Source organism: Heterodontus francisci, chromosome 13, assembly GCF_036365525.1.
Source record: "Heterodontus francisci isolate sHetFra1 chromosome 13, sHetFra1.hap1, whole genome shotgun sequence".
Classification (NCBI taxonomy): domain Eukaryota; kingdom Metazoa; phylum Chordata; class Chondrichthyes; order Heterodontiformes; family Heterodontidae; genus Heterodontus; species Heterodontus francisci.
In genome coordinates this window covers 25027196-25045396 of record NC_090383.1, presented here as the reverse complement: position 1 = coordinate 25045396, position 18201 = coordinate 25027196, and the positions used below count along the sequence as shown (strand labels likewise).

General features: G+C 43.4%; 1 protein-coding gene across 3 annotated transcripts in view; it reads left to right on the top strand.

Annotated features, from left to right (window-relative positions):
- LOC137376290 (son of sevenless homolog 1) overlaps positions 1-6813 on the top strand; it is a 365559-nt gene extending 358746 nt beyond the window's left edge. For all 3 annotated transcript variants that reach the window (XM_068044542.1, XM_068044541.1, XM_068044540.1), the window contains one exon: positions 1664-6813. In XM_068044542.1, the coding sequence (XP_067900643.1) occupies positions 1664-2158 (495 nt within the window). In that variant the 3' untranslated portion in view covers positions 2159-6813. The remainder of the gene's footprint in view (positions 1-1663) is intronic.
- The last annotated feature ends 11388 nt before the right edge of the window (positions 6814-18201 follow it).

The window sequence follows — 18201 nt, the reverse complement described above, 5'->3', positions numbered from 1 at the left end:
GGGATGGTGGGACTGACATATGAGGAGAGACTGAGTCGGTTAGGATTATATTCGCTGGAGTTCAGGAGAGTGAGGGGGCGGATCTCCCAGAAACCTATAAAATTCTATCAGGACTTGACAGGGCAGCTGCAGGAAGGATGTTCCCGATGGTGGGGGTGTCCAGAACCAGGGGTCATAGTCTAAAGATACGGGGTAAACCTTTCAGGACTGAGATGAGGAGAAATTTCTTCACCCAGAGAGTGGTGAGCCTGTGGAATTCGCTACCACAGAAAGCAGTTGAGGCCAGAACATTGAATGTTTTCAAGAAGGAGTTAGATATAGCTCTTGGGTCTAAAGGGATCAAAGGATATGGGGCGAAAGCCGGAACAGGCTACTGAGTTGGATGATCAGCCATGATCATAATGAATGGCGGAGCAGACTCGAATGGCTTGCTCCTGCTCCTAGTTTCTATGTAGGCAAATGTGGCAGCCATGTTTCACACAGAAAGGTCCCACAATGAGCAAATGAATGACCATTTTTATTGGTGCTATTGATTGAGGGAGAAATGTTGGTCAGTACACCAGGAAAACTCTTTGCTCTGCTTGGAATAATACTAGGCATCTTATAAGTTTACTGAGAAGGCAAACCGGGCCTCAGCTTAACATCACAAGCAAAAGAAAACACCTCTGATAAAGCAGCACTCCCTTTGTACTGCACTGAGCTGTTGGCATTGATTACGTGCTTAAGTCCTGGAGTTGGGCTTGAACCCACAACCTTCTGACTCAGAGGTGAGAATGCTTCCAGCTGAACCAAGTTGATGCTAAACTACCAAGAGTATCAGAATTCCTGACCTGGATGTCATAAGCTTTGAATTTCCTCAACCAATGTCCAGACTTGTTTGTCGTCTTTTTTTAGCTGACCGAGCTACAGCCCTTCGCAAACAAACAATTATGAAACCAGGCCCGACCCGCAAAACACACCATTTGTCAGTTAATCACAGAGTGTTTGACAATTGGAATTATCTGCAACCTGGACTATACCATGCCAATGTGTGTGTTTTGTGATCTGCTATATAGCTTCAGATGGAACTAAGTGCTGTAAAACAAAACTGTTCAGCAATTTCTGCATCTCTGAGATTGTCAAACAACACAGGTTCTCCTTGTTTTCTATAGGAACATTATTCATGATGCACATGCCATGTAAATTTAAGTCAGCCTACAGCTTTTACGATCAAGTTCTATCCTAAATCCACTTTACTGTATTCTTGTGTTCCTTTTACTGAGATATTCAAATGTGCAATCTGTTTCATAGCTTGTTGTATTATGTGTGAATATTTGAGTCAATGGAGATATGTATTCATTCCATTGAAGCTAAAATAGGCAGGCTTTAACCTTTTGGACAGTCTTGGTCAGCCTACATATATTTCAGTAATTATGCTAACTAAAGGAGAAAGGGGCTGTTTTCCAAAAAAAAATTACTATTTGATCAGTAATTTATCCAATTTCTTTCCGATTCCTGCTTTGTTAAGGAATAAAACTGGCCCTTAATGTACCATGTATATGTTACCGTTGAATGAAGCATTCATGTTTTAACACCTGCTGAAGGGCTAATACTGTGGAAGTAATGATTCTTGAGGCTATTTGGTTGGTGAATCATTTTAACAGACTTGCTTTTGTCGTTTCAGATCAAGTCAAAACATTTGGACAGTCCGCCTGCTATTCCACCTCGCCAACCCACAGCTAAGGTTTACTCACCTCGGTACCCATTGTCAGAGAGGTCATCCATATCAGAACCTCCTGATAGTCCTCCCAGCTTGCCACCCAGAGAGCCTGTACGGACACCAGATGTATTTCCAGGCTCACCTTTGCCTCTGCAGCCTCCACCCCTGGGTAGAAAAACTGAGCTTCCCAATACTTTCTTCCCCAATTCCCCTACGCCTTTTACTCCGCCTCCTCCTCAAACACCTTCGCCACTTGGAACTCGCAGGCATTTGCCGTCACCTCCTTTGCCACAAGATGTTGATGTTAGTACCACTGCTGGACCACCTGTTCCACCAAGACAGAGCTCCACGTCTCAAATAATTCCAAAGCTTCCACCAAAAACGTACAAAAGGGAGCATACACATCCATCATTCCATCAAGATGGACTACCACTGCTAGAAAATGCCCACTCCTCTTAGCTCTAAAGTATTTTCCTTAAACACTACAGGCTTTTGGACACCGCTGAGATTGCAGCATGGGGGAATGCAAATTATTTAGGCTGTAAGAATACTGTTAATGCCTGGATTGGTAAGTTTTTATCGCTTCTGACACAGACCAGAGTTTCCATCAATTTGCATTCAGGCAATGGGAAACGAACTGAACAAACTGCACTAAAAACTGGACCATATTGACTTTGTCAGTAACTGAAAATGCAGTTGTCAGTTTGCGGTACCAATGATAAACTGGCATTGACATTAAAGGGTGGATGCTTGATATCAACCAGCCGGGAAGAGGTGTGTGAGAAGAAAAAGTGGGTGCACCTCCAACCTAAAACATAGGATTGATGTTTCATGTGATCATGCCTTGTTTAAATACTTTTAAGTGCATCAAAAAGGGGACTTCTGGAAATGCATTTTCGGTACCTAAACTAATGAGCAAATATTTGCTCTGCACAGTAACTGTAAGACTTTTTTTTTGTTGAAATATGGGTACCTGCTACACCAAAGAGGCACATTCTTTGTGGAGACTGATTCAATAACCAGTCCTAGAGAGATCCTTCAATGAGAATGTAGCACCCATCTCCATTAGACAAAGAAAAACACATTCATCTAATTTTATTACTGTGTAAAACAAAGTGAATTTAACACAGGTGCAGCAAAATGTGGAAACTAGTGATGTCTGCATTTACACCTTTAATGAGCTCTTGACATTATATCATTCTCATAAATGTGCATTTACTGACTTTTTAAAATTCTAGAGATAACCCATGTCATAACATCACTGCAGTGTCTGAAGTTCCTGTAGTACAGAATGCATTAGAAAGATGTACTTTTCAGAACAGTAAATGATGGAATGGCTTAATCTGGAAGTATGGAGACCTGGGTTTGTTAGAAAATAATTGGATAACTGGATTTTTTTTTATTTCACTGGATATGACAAAGCTAAACTATTTATGCAAATGACCAAATGTTCCCATACTTTGCCAGTTGATAATGTTATAGGACATTGATGTAAGGAAGATTTGAGCCAGAGCTGAATAGTGCATGTTAGTTCCCATACTTAAGTCATATATTAAGCAAAGTGAACAAACTAGACTCAAATTTGTAGAGGCCAAGTGGTATTGAACTAAGTTATGATGCTTAATGTAAGTGGGACTGTTGAGTATTTTTTTGCAGTCACCTGTTTTTTCAAAAAAAGGGGCAATGTTGTATTCACGAATAGGTCTCGAGTGGGGTGATCATTCTCTAAGGCTGATTGACATAAACCATAGAGCATATTAACACTAGTGCAGTATTACAAGAGAATATTATGAAATGTATCCTTGATGTATAAAATTCCAAAAGCCATGTGACAATGAGGAAAGTCTTAAGATAGAGCATAAGAGCATTGGAAGGTACAGATGGTTATCTACTGGTCAGACCACACAGTGCAAGCCAAGTGTTTTCTGTTAATAATGTAGTGGTTGTTCCAAGCCCCATTCAAAAGTATCAAAAACAAGTTTTACAAGTAAGGAAGTTTTTCAGGCATTGCTCCATACATGGATCCTCTTCTTACCCTAATAAGATACCATCTCTTTTTGTTGGCTTATCTGTATTATAACATAGCATTTTCATAACACACAGATTCATAATTTAGTTAGAATTATCTATTCTTTATGGCATTGGGATTCTTTTGAAATCAAATGAGTTTGATTATTATTCAGAACTTGTTTTACAGACCTTTCTGTTCAAACTGTGTGTTACCTGCTTGCAATTACTTATGAAGCCTTCAATTTACATGGTCTCAAAATGTGTTACTAATTCCAGCTTTTATTTTCCCAATAATAAATAAAGGACCAAGAAACAGGGGTGCAAAGCTTTTCAAGTAGAACATATAAAATCTTATATAAGCAATGGTAGATGTAGCACATGACTTGTTTGCAAGCCTTTGGCGCATTGAAGGTCAGGGCATAATCCTGAACTCTGGTATTTATAACTACAGATCTGAGCAAAACAAAAAGCATATAGGTCCAAACTGTGCTGGTGTTATGATTTGGGTTAACCATAAGTCTTCATTCCAATAGCTTACATTTGTGATTTGAACAAATACACCTATGCATGCTAATTTTAAAATAAATCACTTTATTGCCACTACAATAAATAAATTCACCTATGTACTGTACTGTATGTACTAAATGTACTGTACCTAAATAGACTTCATGTTGGTAGGTTATTATGCTTTATTCAAATTACTTCAGCGCCTATGGGACAGCCAAACAACATAAAAACGCTATCATTTCAGCAGACCATTTTAAGCACTTTGACGTAACAGTGGCTATACAATTTCAGTTAATCTATTGACAGGGCTGTCAAATATAAAATGTTATGGGTATTTTTACAATATTTAGTCCTGAAAAAAGGCTTAATTGGCGTTAAATAATTTTTTTTATAAGCAAGAAGAGTTCAGCTTCTGGTGTTTTCTTTATTGTACATTTGAAACATGCTGGAGGGAGCGGGAGGGTTGGGAGTAAAATGCAAAATAGCTTTTGTGACAAATTTGATATTTACGCAATTATCAGTGTTGAGCTAAGCCAGTCTTAAAACTGCTTAATCTTTGTTAGCATGGTATAAAAACAATGCTGTATCACAAAAGTATCATATTTATGCCCATTAACATGGTAGTTTTGGACATAAATTATGGAAGTATTTTTAGCTTCATAAATGCTATTGTCATTGAGAAACCTTTGTATTGGGTCGAAATTTGTTATGTCTCTTTGCCAGTTGATATTTTTGTCTTGATCCTGTTAAATGTCTATTGGATCTTTTAAGCCTGGCAACACACTTAAACCACATGTGAATTGTAAGCATGTTGTTTAAGTTGAACAATGATGCCACTGTGAAAGATAGTGAGTGCACAGAAAGCTAAACTTGGGACATAATAGTGTTCAAAGGGAGACTTCAATGAAAAATATGTGGGCAGTGAAAGATTGCAGATCAGTCACTTTCATTTTCAGGGTTACATACCAGTTGGAAAACACCATTACCAATGTGCAGTTCTGTTTGTACTGTTAATGTCAATTAGTTGTGGTTCAGCAAATGAGAGAAAGCACTTACATAATTAGGGAATATATTTTTCAAGCTTGGCTGTCTATGGGCTGAATCCATAGTTCTCATCTATATTGCAGCTGACTAAAGAGACAGTATCCCTTCTGTATGTCTTATGTAGAGTTCAAATTAAATCTGAGTTACTTTCAGTATGTCAGTTGGCATGGTAAATGTCTATAAACTTCAAAGTTCAGAATTGATGTAGTTTTTACGCATCTATTCAGAAATATTCAATGTTTTTCTGTACTGATTTTTTTCTTTCAAATTTTATATTCTTTGGCATTGACCACATAATACAGGAATAAGAAAATTTCTTCAAAAAACAAGTCCAACTACATGTTTCTGCAAAAGGTATAGTGTTTCCATAAAAGCACATTGACTTTCATAATGTAATTTTTAAAGAGATAGGAACAAGATTGGACTGTTCAGCTCCTCAAGCCTGTTCCACCATTAACCAGATCATGGATGATCTGTACCTCATGTCCATTTATGCATCTTTTCTCCATATTCCTCTTGAGGAATAGCAAACTGAATAAGCCTTCCTCCGTTGAAGAAATTGCAGCAAGTCACAACACCACAGCTGGTCACCTTTGATGCATAGAAAGCTAAGATTCACCCTGAATGATTTGGTTTGGAACCTCCTAGGTTATAAATGAAGTGATTTAACCTGTGGCTGAATGTGTCGTGATGTGCCCTGTACTGTTTGTGCCAGACGCATGTCAGTTTTAGTAGCTGCCAAATGTGCCTTTTTATTACATCTCAACTTTCTTTTTTGATTTTTTTGAACAGTTTTTTTTCCTTAAATCTTTTTTGTTTTTGATGGGGGGGTTGTTTTATTTCTGGTTATATGCACCAGAAAACAAACTTTTCAGCTATAAACATAAAATGTACATATCAATGGTGAAATTGTGTGTGTGTGTATATATATATATATTATATATATATAATATAATGCATTTGGTTTAATGGCATGGTTATTTGCAGCTATGATTATATGTAGACATTAGGTGAAGTTGACCAGATTTAAGAACAAATGGTAATCTTTCCTGGCCCATCTAATATGACCTGTATACATAAACCATGTCTGTAGAACTTCATATTCCATGTTAGGAGTAACAGTATTCATTTTGCATTTAAGTATAATAATTGCTGTCTTTTCCTTGTATTGATTACACTGAGAAGAAATATTCAAAAAGAATGGCTAAGCAACATTTGACTTACAAAATAGGAGGCAGAGAAAATGTACACAATAATGAAATAAAATTGTTTTTGCCTTACTTTTGTCCAAAGTGTACTGGACTGCCTTTAATGTAGTGCACCAGGATGTTTCATTCCTGGAGCAATTATTTTTTAGGAAATCCTAAGTCTTTTTTTCAACTGGTATGTAAATCCTAGAATGCTTCGCAATAGGAGTTTTTGCATTTGCCTAATTTTTGTGTGTAATTGGGTTTTATTTTAAAATGGTTATGTTAAATTTCCAGGTGTCAGATGATCTGTTTTCCTTTTAATTTATATTAAAAAAGAAAGCTGCATATTAAATGTCTTTAAAACCTGTTCTTAGTGTTTTCATTTTTAATTTTAAGTACTGTTTTTGGTCTCTCTCTAATCCAGGAATAAGAATCAATGTTTCTCTTTTATATGCTAAGTTTTAGAACAGCAAAAGGCATGTGTCTTCAAAGAGTAATATTAAATTTGCAGAATTGATTGCCGTTTACATCAATTGAAAAGCTTCACATGTTTCAAGGAGAAAAGATCTTTTTTATAAGGACCTGTTTGTTGATCTTTTGTTTGACAGCTTTGAAGTTTTTAAAAATAGATGCTGCTCTTACCACTGAAAGGCACTATAAGTTACTTGCATAATTATCATCATACCTAGTACATGATCTATGTGGTCATAGCAATTTAAGTCATCTTTTAGTCCAGTCCAAGAATTATCAAGGAATTTTAATTTTCCAAACGACAAAAAAATGCAACCAATTATATTGAGCATGTCTTTTTCTAACAACAATAGAGAAGTTACAAATGCCCTAGATTCTGGACAGTATTAAACACCATAGTTGATTTTAATATTATAGTTTACTGGTTCAGATTCTTATGGTTAGGATTCCTTTGTCCAATTATTGATGCTATTTTCTTCTACTTCAGTGCAAATACAAGACAATTTTATATATAATATATAAAGACTTCGGGCAAGAATTTTCACCAGGTTATGCTGATTTTTGCAGCGCAATCTGCCTGAACTTGGCTAAACCAGAGCCAGATTGAGGAATTTTAGGTGCAGTTTATGTTCAGCACTGAAGTTTCCACAATCTTGTACAAGTTTAAAAAGCATTGGGCTAGAAACTGCACCCAACCACAAACCTGCCACACCTCCCAGACCAAATTAATCACCATTGTGAGTTTCTGCTAATTGTGCCCATTTGTGAGCCTTCAAGGAGGTTCTTAAAATCAAACTGTTTTAGATACCAGGACAGGAATAGGCACATTTTAAAAGCTTCAAAATTTCTTAATTTACTGAGCAATTGACTACTGTACACCAGTGTAACTAGTAAATGGTTCTGTATAGCTTTTTAAAGTCAATTTTTTTCAATTATTTAAAAAAATGATTACTCTTAGTGGTGAACTAGACACACCTGATTAAAAATGGTTATTGTTTTGTGATAAAACCATTTTCAACTGTATTAATAAGCTGCACCAGAATACCACTCGATTATATCAAGAAATATCTTTAATGCAATTTTTTAATTACTTTCTAAAAATGAATTCATGACCGATTTTATGTTTGGCAATATGTAAATGAATTTGAGAAAAAACTTCTCAAAACTAGCAAAACTTTGAGTGCTGATTGTGCCCAAAATGGAAACTCTTAGCCTGTTTCTTTACCTTTTACTTTTTTTTCTGTCTGTCTCTCTCACATTTTCCATTGTGATGCCTATATCACTTTGTCCATATTTCTTCCATCCCTCCCCTCTCTCATACATTCCTTTATTAATGCATTCAGCATCTATCTTGAGGTTAGGACCTGCAGGAAGATGGGAGGTTACATATACCAAGTGGTTAATGGAGAAGTGCTGAAAGGTGGGTAGTTAATAGGAAAAGTGGAGCTGAGGGTCAGCCAGAGGAACTGGAGGATTGCAGCAGGAAGCAAAGGGTGGGGGTGGGGGGGGGATAGTGGGAAAGGTCACTTGACAGAAATAAAATTGAAGAGCTGGAATAATTTTGGGGGTGGTGTGTGAAAATACTTGGGTTGAGATCAACTCTCCCCTTGCTGTTGCAAGACGTTGTACTGTCTGGGTTAGAGTTAGAATATTGCATCCAGTTTTGGGTATCTAATAAGAAGGGTGTCAAGGCCATGGAATGGTGCATGAGATTCACAAAGATGATACCAGGGATGAGAAGTTTCAGTTTTCATTTGAACAGATAGGTTGAGCTGATATGGTGTGTTCAAAATTCAAGTAAGTTTAGGAAAAACTTGGTGAGTCAGTAAATTTTAAAAGATCAAAAAAAAATGAAGGGGAGATTAGGAGAATTTATTTTAAAGCAGAGTTGTTAGGATCTGGAATGCCTTACCAGAAGTTGCTGTAGGTTTCAGAGGAGTAATGAAGGTGAACATTGGCAGTTTAGTCATTATTACCACAAAAGCAGGGCAAAATGTTAAATAAATTTTTCTTTTTAAATTAAAGGTTATATGTACAGCTAAAGGTGAGATGATAGAGGTTTACAAAGTTATGAGTGGCATGGACAGAGTGGATAGTCAGAAGCTTTTTTCCAATGTGGAAGAGTCAGTTACTAGGGGACATAGGTTTACGGTGAGAGGGGAAAAGTTTAGAGGCGATGTGCGAGGCAAGTTCTTTACACAGAGGGTGGTGAGTGCCTGGAACTTGCTGCCGGGGGAGTTGATGGAAGCAGGTACGATAGCGATGTTTAAGAGGCATCTTGACAAATACATGAATAGGATGGGAATAGAGGGATACGGTCCCCGGAAGTGCAGGAGGTTTTAGTTTAGACAGGCATCAAGATCGGCGCAGGCTTTGAGGGCCGAATGGCCTGTTCCTGTGCTGTACTGTTCTTTGTACAGGTTACTCATTATACAGCGCTCCCAATGGAAAGGAAAATCGGGTAGAGTGTGTAATGGGTGCTGGATCCATTATCACCTAATTTGCAATTCCTTTTGGTACCGATCATTAACCCACCACCTAAGGCCTGCAATCTGTACCTCCCCAAAGCCCCCGATCTCTTTCCCTGCCTTGCTTGAGGCTTGTGATCACCAACCACCTCCTGAGGCGAAGATTTCTATCACTGGGCCCAATTTTGAGGGTCTATCGGACCTTGCCATTCTCGTGCAGGAATCATACCCAGTGCCCACTGCCCCCCACCCCCCGCATGCCCAAAATTGGACACATCTGAGCTTCTAGTCTATATTATACAATAAAATGGAAAAGAATAACTCAGCTTTTTAAAACTACCTTTGTTTTCTATAATTTTAGATATTTTACTCGAGTTTCATTTAATGAAAGTGTTGTAAAATATATTCAAATGTAATTGAGGTGGTAAGCTTTTTATGACAATTTGACTTTAATAATTTGGGAAAAAAATTCACTGGAATGGCAGCATGTGACATCCTTTCTACATCAGTTGTAGGTCTGTTACATATGTCATACGGTAAAGTAAGATTTTCTGTAAGTTTGTGATAGTGTAACTAACAGCAGTAAAAGAAGAGCAAGTTCACAAATCAGGTTGTAAAATTGAATTCTGGAACTCCCTGCCACTCATCTGAACTCCTGTTTAATTGTAATGACTTTCATCAGTTTTCAGGTACATCTTGGAACAACTTTTTTAAAAGCACTTTTCAGCCACAATGAGGATCTGCAGTCTTGACCATGGGTGCAGTCAACTTTGCTGGATCACTAACATTAACGATGTGCATCAAATCCTGTGATTTTTATTTCTAGTTACATCTTCCTGAAAATGTTTTCTCCCCTCCACTCCTCTCTTCACCCGCTACTCTCTGCCGCCGCCGCCTCTTCACCCGCTCCTCCTCTTCCTCTGCGTTGCACCTCTCTCCACCCATTTCCCGCTAATCATTTGCATTCACCCCACCCTAAAGCTCTCAAGTTGACAGCTAATCATTTTTTCTTTCTGTATTTCAGGTCTTTTTTTCAGATGGGGCAAAGTCAACTTTTTTTCCAAAAATATACTTTATTAATTAAATTTGTTAAAATAAATTATAAAACCATTCAAATTGGACATTTCACAAAGTACAATAAGGGTCAGTTTCTTTCAATACGGTATATGAGGTGCCTCACAACTCTTGCCATTTCCTGTTATATCTACATGTACATTTGCATTACATACCAAAATACATTCTCTGGTGCATACAGCCCAAGGGGGTTTTTACCCGGCTTCCAGCCCCTCGGTATACTATGGTCAGACGGCCTTACACAGTGGCCTTTCCTCATTGAGCCTTTGAGGTGGCTGCCCCAAGCTTTCGTGCATCCTTCAGCCCGTAGTCCTGGACCTTGGAATGTGCCAGTCTGCGACACTCAGTTGTGGGTAACTCTTGGCATTGGAAGACCAGCAAGTTTTGGGCAGACCAAAGAGCGTCCATCACCGAGTTGATGGTCCTAAAGCAGTAGTTGATGTTTATCGCAGTGTGTGTCCCTGGGAACAGCCTATAGAGCACTGAGTTCTGTGTTACGAATGTAATGGGATGAACCTCGACAAAAACCACTGCATCTCTTTCCGGACCTTCTTTGCAAAGGCACATTCCAGGAGGTGGACAGCAGTCTCTTCCTCACCACAGCCACCTCGAGGACAGATAACGGAGGCGGTGACACTTTGGGCATGCAAGAAGGATCTGACGGATGGGCCCTTCTCGCCACCAGCCAAGCTACATCTTGGTGCTTGTTTTAAAGTTATGGCGATGAGGCATTCTGCCAAATGACTGACAATCAGCTCAGGGAACTATCTGACAGGATTCACCATCTCCTTTTCCCATAGGGCCTCGAGGATGTTAGACACAGACCACTGCCTGTTGGACTTGTGGTCTCGTGTATTTTTCTGTACAAACTTCGACAAGGGGCCGGTGGTACGGCACTGTCCAACTGAATGGAGTGTTCCGTGGCTACATGGCCAGAACCATCCTTCGCAACCCCGGGGACAGATAAAACTTCAGTACATTGTGACACTTGGTGTTTGCATACCGGGGGTCTACGGGCAGCTTGATGCAGCCGCAAACAAAGGTGGCAAACAGGATGAGGGCGACTTTGGGTACGTTTTTTTCCCCTTTTGAGGTTTGAACGTCATGCGCCTGCGGACATAGTCCATTTTCAATATCCAGATAAAGTGGAAGATGGCTTAGGTGACCGCCATGGTGCAGGAGTGGGGTATGGGCCAGACCTGTGCCATGTGCAGCAATCCCAAGAGCGCCTTGCACCTGATGACCAGCTTTTTACCCGCAATAGAGAGGGAGCATCGCTCCCACGTGCCCAATTTCTGTTTCACCATGGCTATACACTGCTCCCAAGTTTTGGCGCACGCCCTAGCATCACTGACAGTGAAGGGGACAAAGGATCAGTCAGCCCAGTTCTCAAAGAGCATAGCCTCGCTGTTGCCACAATTTATTTTGCCTTCCGAGGCCAGTTTGAACTGGTCACAGATGCTCATTGGTCTGCAAACTGACAGCTGATCCAAGCAGAAGATGGTATCATTGTCTATGTACAGGAAGGCTTTGGCCTGAATGCTTCCACTGCCTGGGACTGTCACCCCTCTTAAGCCCGCATTCTTCCTGATAGACGTGGCATAAGGTTTGCTACAGCAACTGATCAAGATAGGAGAGAGGACCACCCTGCCTCATTCCAGATTTGATTGAAAAACTTTCCAATTCCTATCCATTGGTTTGAAACTGTGCTACTGATATTTGTGTAGAGCAGTTTGATACAAAGAACAGTACAGCACAGGAACAGGCCATTTGGCCCTCCAAGCCTGCGCCGAACTTGATGCCTGCCTAAACTAAAACCTTCTGCACTTCCGGGATCCGTATCCCTCTATTCCCATCCTATTCATGTATTTGTCAAGATGCCTCTTAAACGTGGCTATCGTACCTGCTTCCACCACCTCCCCCGGCAGCGAGTTCCAGGCACTCACCACCCTCTGTGTAAAGAACTTGCCTCGCACATCGCCTCTAAACTTTTCCCCTCTCACCTTAAACCTATGTCCCCTAGTAATTGACTCTTCCACCCTGGGAAAAAGCTTCTGACTATCCACTCTGTCCATGCTGCTCGTAACCTTTTATAATCCCTTTTGAGTTCCTCAATGTTCTCTGGGGTCAACAGTTTCACATTCAGCTTCCATGGCCAGAATTTTTCATTGGGCGGAAGGCCGCATCCACCGGCTGAAAAGTCGGTGAGCCCGCCTCCACCAGACCAGGATTTTTCACTTCGCAGGCCTTTAATTGGTCTTGGGCAGAACTTCCAACTCCTTGAGGCAGGAAGTCCAGCCTAATGGAGCTGCCAGCCAGTCAGCAGGCCATAGCTCTTAGGCCCAGCAGTGCCACCGAGAGCAGTGGCCACTGCAGGGACTACGCCCAACCAACAGAAGTGAGAGGGACGAAAGCCCCGGGACCAAGGTAAGTTTTTAGGGCCTCGCTGGGGGCAATCGGTTGGGCTCCAGAGAGGCTAGGGGGCAATCGGTTAGGCTCCAGAGAGGCTAGGGGGCTGGGGAGTGTTGTGCATTGGGGTGGTTGGGGCTTCTGGGACAGCCCTCCGTGGGGCACAGGGCATCAGGAGGGCCCCCCCCCCCCACCAGCCCAAAAGAAGGCCACCTGGTTTCACCAGTCAGGGTTTTTTGAGGCCTCAGCCACCCACCGGTCAGGGGTAAAATACCCGCGGAGGCCCTTAAGTGCCAAGATAATTGGCCACTTAAGGGCCTTGATTCGCTTGGGGCGGGTGGCCATTTCTCACTGCCCCACATAAAATTGCAGCGGGGGCGGGAGGGGGTCGGAAACTGGCCTCCCACCCACCCCGCCCAGCCACCAGCCCACTCGTTTGGGGGGCATAGAGAAGAACACCAGCTTGACATCAGTAGATCTGACCATGAACGCTCAGGAAACAAACAGGGTCAATTCTGGAACGGACAGACCTGTCTGGTCTCAACCAGGTATATCTATACAGCGCCCCATCTGCAGGGTTATTGAAGACATTGTGCAGCTTAGCGTCTTTTACTGTTCCACACAGGAGTCTAGACGTGGCATCCATTTTGTTGTCGGCCCTGCTAGATCGTGCAGTTGCATCGATGATGCAGTTGAAGTCGCTGCCTAAAATGACCAGCTTGGATGTTGCCAGCAGCAGTGGAACCTGCTGGAGGACTGTCAGCTGCATACTGTTTTGAACCGGGGCGTACATGTTGATTAACTGGAGCGGAGCATTTTAGTACATTATTTCTGCTACAAGGAGGCGACCACCCACCACCTCCTTAACTTCGGAGATGGTGAAGTTGTTTCCGTGCAGCAGAATACCCGGGCCAGAGGAACGGGAATTGTTTCCACTGACCAGATTGATAGCCTGTGGAGCCACCAGCGCGACCATTGCCTGTAGGTGCTGAGGTGCGGTATTCCACACTCCTGCAGGAATAGCAAGATACACCAAGGTCAAAACACATCATGTAGTGGACGTAACACTAGGAATGTTAATCGAAGCAATCTTTAAACCCATTAAAACTGTATGTTGCTTACCAGTCCAGGTGCCTGTACTAGTCCCAGCCTCTGGGTATGTTCCTGCATACCCATAGTGTTCACAAACTGTTATTAGGCTCGAAAACTGTCCTGTCGCTCACAGGAGGGTTGTTCCATTGGGATGACATCGGGGAGGTCTTGTAAGCAGTGAGGTTTGGACTGACCTCTGCTGGTGCTGTCTTTCCCCTCTGTTCCTCATCAAGGATGTTGCTGATCCCGGCCTTCTGGAGCTGGGATGCACTTCACTACTCCTGGCTTCCCGGAATTGGGGTGCACTGGGCATCTCACTGCACTCGTGCTTTAGGGTTGGAATGTGCTGGACCCTTTGCTGCTTCCAGTGTTTCGGAGCTGGGGAGCCTTCTCCTCCAGCTCCTTTGTGTTCTGCCGCTTCTTTTGCTGGTGTCGTCTTTCCCATCCTTTCTCATCCAATGAGGAGCGGCTGCTGTTGTCCGTTTCCAATGTTAGCCTCCTCTTGCTGCTGGTGTGGGTCTGGCCTGTTCCCTTTTTGGGCTTCTTCTTTGGTTCTCCTTTTGACCACTTGCCACTCATCTAGTTTCCCTCTACTGGCTCCTCTTCCATTGATTCTGTCTGATGAGGAGGTACAGGGTACAGGATTGGTATTTAGCAGCTTGCTACAGCACCCTCTTCCTCCTTCCCCTTGTCCTTCTTTGTCAGATTTTCCTCGCTGTGGGGGCTTGGCGGGTGTAGGGTTGCTTGTCTCCTTCACAGCACCAGCCGTGTTTGCCAATCCTTCCTCCTGCCTCGCCTTGATTTTCGCTGCCTGTGCATAACTGAGGCATTGCTTGGGGCAGGTCTTGTAGAGGTGGTCTGCCCCACCACACAGGTTGCAGCACTTACTCTGCTTGCAGTCCTTTGTCTGATGGCCTTCCTGCTTGCAGTTCTCGCACAGCACTATGCTGCAGTTGGCCGCCATGTGCCCAGATTTGTCACAGTTATGACAAACTCTGGGCTGGCTTTTTTTTCCTAAAAATATACTTTATTCATAAAATCTGTAAAAAAATAAATAAATAAATAAACTACTTTACAAAACCATTCAAAATAGCACCCAGTTAACATTTCAGAAAGGGCAAAGGAAACCAGTTTTCTTCAGTATAGGAGTGAGTTGCCTCACAACCCTTCCATTCCATATTACATGCCATGTACATTTTACAGCAAACCCATATTTGCTGTATACAGCCCAAGGGGGTTTCCTATGGGTCCAATCCCTCAATTCACTATGGCGGGAGGACCTTACACAGTGGTCTTTCCCCATTGAGCCTTTGCGGTGGCTGCCCCAAACTTTAGTGCGTTCCTCAGCACGTAGACCTGGAGCTTGGAATGTGCTTGTCTGCAACACTCGGTCATGGACAACTCTTTGTGCTGGAAGATGAACAAATTCCGAGTAGACCAAAGAGAGTCTTTCACCAAATTGATGGTCCTCCAGCAGCAGTTGATGTTTATCTCAGTGTGCATCCCTGGGAACAGCCCATCGAGCACAGATTCCTGTGTTACAGAGCTGCTTGGGATGAACCTTGACAAAAACAACTGCATCTCTTTCCACACCAGGCACATTCCAGAAGGAGGTGGCCAACAGACTCTTCCCACCACAGCCACCTTGGGAGCAGCGTGCGGAGGTGGTGAGATTCTGGGCATGCAGGAAGGATGTGACAGGGAGGGCCCTTCTCACCACCAGTCAAGCTACGTCTTGGTGCTTGTCTGAAAGTTCGGCTGATGAAGCATTCTGCCAAATGATTTTGGCTGTCTGCTCGGGGAACCATATGACAGGTTCTGCCATCTCCTTTTCCCATAGGGCCTTGAGGACATTCCGTGCACATATCTGCCTGATTGATTGGTGGTCTGGGCTGGCCCACATAGATCAAGTAACCCTGACTTTCCCCCAATAGCGAAGCTGGAGGGAGGTTATAAGATGGCTCCATTGGCGTACGCCTTCAAGGCCACCTTGACCTGTGTTTGCTGGTCCAAATCCCAAATGGATCCTTGACCTTGGTGTAGCTTCTGGCCACCTCAACGTACCTGGTGGGGAAAGTGAACATATCTACGACAGGAATATGGGGGTTGTCGAGATGGAAGGTCGTCACCCGGTTCCGTTATGAAGGCAGTGTAAACAGCGACTGCACCATGAGGATCAACAGCAGCGCCTAGTTTCCTCTCCTTGAAGATCTCCAGGAATTTCATGCATCCCGCCAAGTTCCTACACATCACCTCAAAGTAGCCCCCGCTGGGAAATCCTGCAGGCAGAAAATATCTGCAGCTTCAAATCCACAGCATTCAAAAAGGGGTTGCTCAATGAAGAAGGTCTGGTCCATGGGTGCACCTCCTTCGCTGTTTTTCACTGCCACCATAACTGGTTATCTATCCCTGGCCTGAAGCTCTGGCGTTGGTTGCAGCCATTATGCTTAAAGTCTTCCCTGCTCAGGCACCAAGACCCAAAACAGCATAAAAATAACAACCACAGGCAAACTCCAACACCAAGAGGGTGAAGAGCCGAAATCAACATTGAACTCCCCACCAACCCCCCCACCCCACCAAATAAACCAGAACCCAAAAAAACACAACTCACACTCGTCCTTGCAGGGCAGCCTGGGCAAGCCTCCTGCAAAATCAAAGACTCCCCCACCACAGAAACAGCAGGAACTTTCTAGACAATTATGAAAAAAGTTGTGAGGGCAATGTTACTTTCTTTTTAAATTTATTTCCAAAATATACTTTATTCATAAAAATCTGCAAAAATTACATTGCCAAACAGTTTCAAACAGCACCAATTACAGTTTCACATTTACAGCAAATGAAAATATCAATGATACAGTTCGAGGGGTTTCCCATGGATCCAGCCCCTCAGTTCAGCTTGGTGGGGGGACCCTACACTGTGGTCTTTCCCCAATGAGCCTTTGCTGCAGCTGCACCAAGCTTTAGTGCGTCCCTCAGCACATAGTCCTGGACCTTGGAATGTGCCAGTCTGCAACATTCGATGGTGGACAACTCTTTGCGCTGGAAGACCAGCAAGTTTCGGGCAGACCAAAGGGCGTCTTTCACCGAATTGATAGTCCTCCAGCAGCAGTTGATGTTTGTCTCAGTGTGCGTCCCTGGGAACAGCCCGTAGAGCACAGACTCCTGTGTTAGAACCTCGACAAAAACCACTGCATCTCTTTCCACACCTGCTTTGCAAAGACACATTCCAGGAGGAGGTGGGCAACCATCTCTTCCCCACCACAGCCAACGCGGGGGCACTGTGCGGAGGGGGCGAGACTTCGGGTGTGCATGAAGGATATGACGGGGAGGGCCCTTCTCACCACCAGCCAAGCTACGTCTTGGTGCTTGTTTGAAAGTTCTGGTGATGAGGCATTCCGCCAAATGTCTTTCACGGTCTGCTCGGGGAACCATCCGACAGGATCCGCCGTCTCCTTTTCCCGTAGGGCCTTGAGGACATTCCGTGCAGACCACTGCCTGATGGACCGGTGGTCAAAAGTGTTTTCCAGCAGAAACTGCTCCACGAAGGATAGGTGGTACGGCACGGCCCAACTGCATGGAGCGTTCCGCGGCAATGTGGCCAAGCCCATCCTTCGCAACACCGGGGACAGATAGAACCTCAGCACGTAGTGACACTTGGAGTTTGCGTACTGGAGGTGTACACACAGCTTGATGCAGCAGCACACTAAGGTGGTCATCAGGATCAGGGCCACGTTGGGTACATTTTTCCCGCACTTGTCCAGAGATTTGAACATCGTGTCCCTCCAGACCCGGTCCATTTTAGATCCCCAGATGAAGCGGAAAATGGCTCGGGTGACTGCCACGGCGCAGGAGTGGGGTATGGGCCAGACCTGCGCCATGTAGAGCAACAACGTGAGTGCCTTGCACCTGATGACCAGGTTCTTACCCACAATGGAGAGAGATCGCTGCCCCCACGTGCCCAACTTTTGTCGTACCTTGGCTACTCGCTCCTCCCAGGTTTTGGTGCACACCCCGGCCCTTCCGAACCATATCCTCAGCACCTTCAGGTAATCTGACCTGACGGTGAAGGGGACAAAGGATCGGTCAGCCCAGTTCCCAAACAACATGGCCTCACTCTTGCCGTGGTTAACTTTGGCTCCCGAGGCCAGTTCGAACTGGTCGCAGATGCTCATCAGTCTGCGCACGGACAGCGGATCCGAGCAGAAGACGGCGACGTCATCCATGTACAGGGAGGTTT